Source organism: Pyxicephalus adspersus, chromosome 1 (assembly GCF_032062135.1).
Source record: "Pyxicephalus adspersus chromosome 1, UCB_Pads_2.0, whole genome shotgun sequence".
Taxonomy (NCBI): domain Eukaryota; kingdom Metazoa; phylum Chordata; class Amphibia; order Anura; family Pyxicephalidae; genus Pyxicephalus; species Pyxicephalus adspersus.
This window is the reverse complement of record NC_092858.1, coordinates 5043928-5050799: the sequence shown is the minus strand read 5'-3', so window position 1 is coordinate 5050799 and position 6872 is coordinate 5043928. Positions and strand designations below refer to the sequence as shown.

The 6872-nt window shown below is 40.5% G+C and overlaps 1 protein-coding gene across 1 annotated transcript; it reads left to right on the top strand.

The window, feature by feature from the left end:
• Window positions 1–587: 587 nt before the first annotated feature.
• On the top strand, window positions 588–5652 carry LOC140323850 (C2 domain-containing protein 3-like; the record flags this gene model as incomplete). The annotated part of the gene is given in 3 exon segments (XM_072401241.1): window positions 588–720; window positions 4352–4621; window positions 5495–5652. Coding segments are annotated over 3 exon segments (480 nt in total), but the record flags the coding sequence as incomplete, so codon positions are not given.
• Between the last annotated feature and the right edge of the window lie 1220 nt (window positions 5653–6872).

Below are 6872 nucleotides of genomic sequence, written 5' to 3'. Positions count from 1 at the left end.
ATAGGAGCTATAACAGGACTACTACATATTATAGGACTGGCAGTTATGATAGTACTAGTACATATTTTAGGACTGGTAGTCGTGATAGGAGTTAGGACTAGTAATTATGATAGTATTGTTAGTTATGACAGGACTAGTACGTATTTTAGGACTGGTAGTTATAATAGGGCTGGTAGTTATGATAGGACTGGTAGTTATGATAGGAGTTATGACAGGACTAGTAATTATGATAGGACTGGTAGTTATGACAGGGCTAGTAGTTATGATAGGAGTTATGAGAGGACTAGTAATTATGATAGTATTGGTAGTCATGACAGGACTAGTACATATTTTAGGACTGGTAGTTATGATAGAAGTTATTAGAGGACTAGTAACTATGATAGTATTGGTAGTTATGACAGGACAGGACATATTTTAGGACCGGCACCGCCGGAATTCGGGTCAGCTCAAACTATAAGGAGCAGAACATGCCCACAAAGCTTCCAAACACTATGACGTCACCCCTACAAACTGTCACTCCCGACATCCTCTGCGAACTTTGACATTCCAGTCGCTGATTGGGCTTTGGGACCGGAAACGGAAGTTCTGGCCTCCGGTTGCCAGGAGACCCTAGCGAAGCTTCCGTGTATTGGCGGCTGACAGAGAGGGATGAGAGCGGAGCCGAGAGAATGAAGAACCGGGGAGAGAAGAGCAGGAAGGCGGGGAGCCGGCGGGGGAAAGGTATGGCTGTAGTGGGCTATGCTCCTCTCCCATCATATTATCACAGAAATGCGTGTTCATCCTTATGCCCTCAGTGTTTACAATACAACTTCACTGCCTTCATGCTTGTTAGGGCTCATTTAATATGATGGAGTTTTTTAACCCTATAGAGCCCGCAAAACTCTCCTAGAACTTCCAAGTACTGGGAACCATGTGACCTTATTAAGTGACCAATTGCTTGGTGCAAATGTGGTCACATGATGAGCTGGCCCTCACCAGCTATGTGTAAGCTCTGACAGTAGAGAACCTGTCACTGTGACAGCCAATCAAATATCACGATGAGACCGGCAGTGGGTCATGTGATGTATTGGTGTTGCATTTTGCAGGCTGGTCTGCGTCCCGGCCTTTGCCAAAGAGACCGCACGCCTGCCATGGTGGCAGCAGAATGTTGTCTTGGTCATTAGCAATGAAGAGTCTATGGACCAGAGAATTATCTGACAGCTCAGTGGGGAAATAGAAGATTAAAGGAATTTATGACACCAGCAGAATTGTTGGGTTCACACCATGGAAGTTATTTGAAACCCAGATCTTTAAGTGATATGTACTAAATTGGTGATTCTGCATTTCTCTTGCTCCATCTTTTCATGCAATCCCACTCTAGGAAGTCCCTCCAGTCCCGCTGACCTTTACTTTTGTCATCAGGGGCCTTTTAACCTCCCTGGCGTTCTAATTCCATCCAAATTTCCATGAAAAAAGCATTACATTTTTTTTTTGCATGGAAATTTATTTTACATTGTAGGCTATAATTCTTAGGCCTAACTCATCGAAATATGTCCTATACTTAATAAATTTAATAGTAAACTTTAAATAAAAAAAACACAAAAATCTCTTTAAAAAAAAAGTTAAACATGTAATGTAACTGTACAGTGGCATGTATAATATATATATATTTATATATATATATATATATATAATATAATTATATATACTATAATTATTTATATATATATATGTATTATGTGAATATTTATTTGTGTTGGACTCAATTCACCTATTTTGTATTGAATCCAATACAAAGGTATTTGAATTTCCCGCCGATCCGCCCCGCCCGGGAATGTCTCTGCATTGCAGGGCTGAAGATCGAAGACGGATGTGTCCCCAGGACCTGCGGGGACCAGCAGGACGCCAGAGGACGACAACGGAGTAAGGTAAGTGTTTTGGTTTTTTTAGGTTAAAGCTACCCCGAATGTGACTCGGGATTACCGCTATTTGCAGGTAAAATCCACCCCGAGTCACACTCGGGATTACGGCTAGGGGGGTTAATGGGCAGCACAGTGGCTCAGTGGTTAGCGCTCTTTGGTCTTGGCAGCGCTGGGTCCCAGGTTGGAACCTCAGCCAGGAGTCTATCTGCATGGAGTTTGCAGGTTCTCCCTGTGTTTGCGTAGGTTTCCTCCCACATTCCAAAAACATGCAGTTAGGTTAATTGGCTTCCCCCCAAAAAATTGACTTTAGACTGTGGTAATGACATATGACTATGGTAGAAACATTAAGCTACGTACACACGTCCAATGGTTCTCGCCCGATAATCGGCTCAGGGCCGATATCAGATGAGAATCTGGCATCTGTACAGTGCCCGTTATCCATCGTCCGAACGACCGTCCTGGCGGATCCACGGACGATGGAGTACAAACGATCCTAATGAAATGGAAAGGGGGAGCACGCGGCGGGGTGCCGCTCTGTCATTCTCCCCCTTCCCTCTCTCGTTCATGCATCGTGCAGTGCTTAGTCTTTGGAAAGGATTGTGAAAGATCCTTTCCAACGACTATAATTGCACGTGTGTATGCGGCTTTGGATTGTGAGCTTCTTTGAGGAACAGCTAGTGACGTGACTATGGACTTTGTACAGTGCTGCGTAATATGTTGGTGCTATATAAATACTGTGTAGTAAAATAATTTAAGCTGAGAGGCTTAAGTGAGCAGCACATGTATACAGATCTCAATATTTTGTCTGCGATACGCGTCAAATCAATTACTGAGACTTTTTGATGTTGAATTGATATATTTTATTAGCATGATGGTCTTACAATTTATGTGGATTTTAAAATGATGGAATAATACACTGATGTTGGAAATTTAATGATTTAAAAATCCCATTACCTTTTGGGCTTTTTGCATCTAAAAAAAAAAATGATTATATTGCATATTATTTGTGTAGCGTGTCATGGCAATAGTGGTGAAGCATCCAGAGGAAGGGAGTACATTTTTGGCAGTTTATTATTTGTGTATGAGCATTGTTATGCTCCTTCTAATACTTTGAGTTTGTAACAGGTGATTCTGTTTACTATTATTATACAGTATTTATATAGCGCTGACATTATGCAGCTCTGTACAAAGTCCATAGTCATGTGACTAGCTGTCCCTCGAAAGAGCTCACAATCTAATGTTCCTACCATAGTCATATGTTATTAACACAGTCTAAGGTCAATCTGGGGGGAAGCCAATTAACTTACCTGCATGTTTTGAAAATGTGGGAGGAAACTGGAGTACTTGGAGGAAACCCACAGAAACAGGGGGAGAACCTGCAAACTCCATGCAGATAGTGTCCTGACCGAGATTCAAACCTGGGACCCAGCGCTGCAAAGGCCAAAGTGCTAACCTCTGAGCCGCCTACTGTTTTTTTTTTTTTTATTATTATTAACAGGATTGTTATAGCACCAACATATTACACAGATTAAATAGGGGTTGCAGGAGGAGAGGACCCTGCCCCGAAGAGCTTACAATCTAAACGATGTTTATTCTGCTTCATTGGGATTGCATCAATTGCTTTTGGTGTGGAATTGTGAGAGACGCGAGACACGCTCTTTTTTTATTCTTCACATTCATTGTTTATAACAATAAATAAAGGTGGAGTGGTTTGCTCACTGTAATGACCACAAATGGTGATATATTCACAGGAGTTTGTAAACGATACATATCCTATTTGTGGTATCTTTACCTTTCGGGGTAGGCTTGTACTGTGGGAAATTATCTTTAAATCCTTTTATCTCCGGTTCTGAGTAATTGTACTTACCAGGAAAGGTTAGTAATAGTAACAGAACCATCATTTCAATGGGTGCAGAATAGCTGTACTCTGGAAATGGGTGTACTTGTGGGGCGGGTACAGTATTTCAATGGGTACATTGTTGGTGTACCCTGGAAAGCTTTGCAGTTTGTGACAGAGTATTTATTGGGTACATCTGCAGATCAGGCTAACTCTTCTTCTGGAATGGTACTGTGCTGCAAGAACAGTATTATTTTTTTTATTATTACACAGTATTTTTATTGCGCCAACATATTATGCAGCGCTGTGCAAAGTCCATAGTCATATGACTAGCTGTCCCTGTAAGGGCTCACAATCGAATGTCCCTACCATAGTCATATGTCTTTATTACAGTCTAAGGTCAGTTGTAGGGAGAAGCCAATTAACTGCATGTTTTTGGAATGTTGGAGGAAACCAGAGTACCCGGATGAAACCCACACAAACACGGGGAGAACCTGCAAACTTCATGCAGATAGTGTCCTGGCTGGGACTTGAACCTGGGACCTGTTCACTTTTGGTATCCAATGTCCTTTATATTAGCATTATGTCCATAATTTTATTTTTTTTTCTGCAGGAACTACAGATGTTTCCCCATCAACCAGCCTCCCTCCTCTTGTGGAGGGTCAGCTCCGCTGCTTTCTTAAAGTCACAGTTGGGAAGATTCTCTGGACTGTGTCAAGGCCTCCGCCTTTTGTCCTCATAAGACTTCGATGGTGGGGGGAAACGTCTGATGGAACCATCTTCCACCCCAGGGACACCTCACAGACTGAGCAGAAAACTGTAAAGACCACAACACGCTATGCTGTCCGCTGTGGACCCAAACAATTTACATCGTATCTTACAGGTAATCACTGCAGATTGTAGCTCACCCCATTTATTAAAAGCTGACCTGTAGGTTATTTTTGAGAATTTTTCTTTAGTACAATTTAAAAGATTAAAAGTCAATGTAATTCAGTGTTCCCCCCAGAATTCTTTATAAGCTGGGTGGTAAGAAGTTGTAGGTGGGTGGCAGCCCCTGTATTGTGACCCAACTTTTCAGTAACCATCCAGAGACAGCTGGGTGGTTACTGAAACATGCTGGGTGGTGCGGCTTGGGTGCCATTATCTCTTTTGTAACCAGAGTTCATTAAAACCTGGATGTCCAGCAATGTTTTCTAGCTTGACAAGAACATTAGTCGGTTTTCAGTCATAGAACCCCAGTTTTTCTACCATGGATATGCAGCAGCCTTTGTGGGCTTAACAATCACAGTCTGCATAGGAATACCCATTTCTGCAGACTGCCCTCCACCCTCAAGGCATTTTAATATTTGAAAAGCTCCTCCAGCCCACTGTGCCTGTGTGAATTAAAATAGTTAATTGCAGGAAAGACACACAATACCGTTAGTGGTGTATTAAAGTGTCTTTGTTTTATAACAACTGATGATTTATTGAGAATAGGGCAGATATATATGGTGTCCATGTGTCATGACATTTGTCAAGTTAATGTGCTTTTTAACACATTGACATTCAGTACAAAGTGAATTGCAGTAATTGCTTAACACACATACATTCGGGGTAAATTTGATGCATTTCCATTGATTTCAGTTAGTAGTGAAAATTGCATAGCTGTGAATGGGTCCCTAAGACTGTATGAGTGATTAAAGAGCTGCATTTCTTTGTGTCTTTTATTTCTGCCTGGAGTTAATCAGATCAAGTGAATTGTTTGCTCTTACTACAGATATGGGAGCGCTTGTTTTTGAGGTGATGACCAAACTTGACCACCTTCCACTCGGACGTGCACAGATCAGCGGTATATCACGACTTAGTCCAACACATCCAATCAATGGCTTCTTTACTATTGTCTCCCCCGCATCTGAGAAACTGGGAGAGCTGCAGGTAAGAAGCAGGTGATAGCTGGTAAATCTCTACTCTAGCTTTGTCAGGACACACAATTCACAGCAGATATATGGCAGCTTTATGTCAGAGGTATATATGCATGTATGTATGTATTGCTCAGTGTATTGACAGTGTGCCTTTTGCTTATATTTTTACATACTTTTTGGACTCTTTTACAAATTTCTTACAAAAACGTAAGGCAATTGGCCGAGTGCAATCAAAGGCAAAAAAAAAATGAAACAACACAGTAGACAAGAAAATCACTATAGCTTTATCTGATTCCTTTTCCTGTATAATATAAGATTGCAATTAATAATATCAGCTAGTATAAATATATATGTAGTCAGACCCCCTGATTAAGTGTTATTGCAAAGCCATAGGTCCCTTAGGACAAGAAATTTAAATGATTTTTTCCTTCTTCTGGCCGCAGGATTCAGAGAACTAAAAGTAGGGGATTTGTTGGCGTCTGGTATTTTATTTAACATGACAAGTTTAACAATACAAACAGGTGCTAAACAAATGCTTCATATAGTGCATAAAAAGACAAATACATTACCCTCAAGTTAGGGCAAAATTATTCAGAGTACCCAAATGTAGTAGATCAATGCTTAGTTTCGTTAGGGAGTAAATATGCTTTTTACTGCTTATTCACTTAACCTCCTGTTGAATGAACTTTTAGCTAAGCCTACTTCCTAGATTGTAAGCTCTTCGGGGCAGGGTCCTCTCCTCCTCCTGTGTCTCTGTCTGTCATTTGCAACCCCTATTTATTGTACAGTGCTGCATAATATAATGGCGCTATATAAATCCTGTTTATTATTAATAATAATAATAATAATAATATGCATTGAGAGGGAGAGCTCTACATGCTAAGGAATTGCATTTCATTCTTGTGCTCCATATGTCTTGTGGTTCATACGTCACTGGCAGTCTTCTTGATTTGCTTGCCCTGCTAAAAGCTGATCTTCCTTTTGTACTTCACACATTGAAGATCTCCGTCTCTGGCACACTTTTGCCTGGCTCAGCCATGACTACAAAGTTTTAAGCCTTTTAGGTACTTAAAAAAAAAAAAAAAAAAGTAACTGGACAGGTTTTGACTTTAGTTCCAAATTTTATTTGAAGATTTACTTTAGGGTTTTAAATTCTCACAGAAAATGATAAGATTTACATTTATATGACTAGTTTATAGCTTACTGCATTATCATTTCCCTTTTAATAAAAGT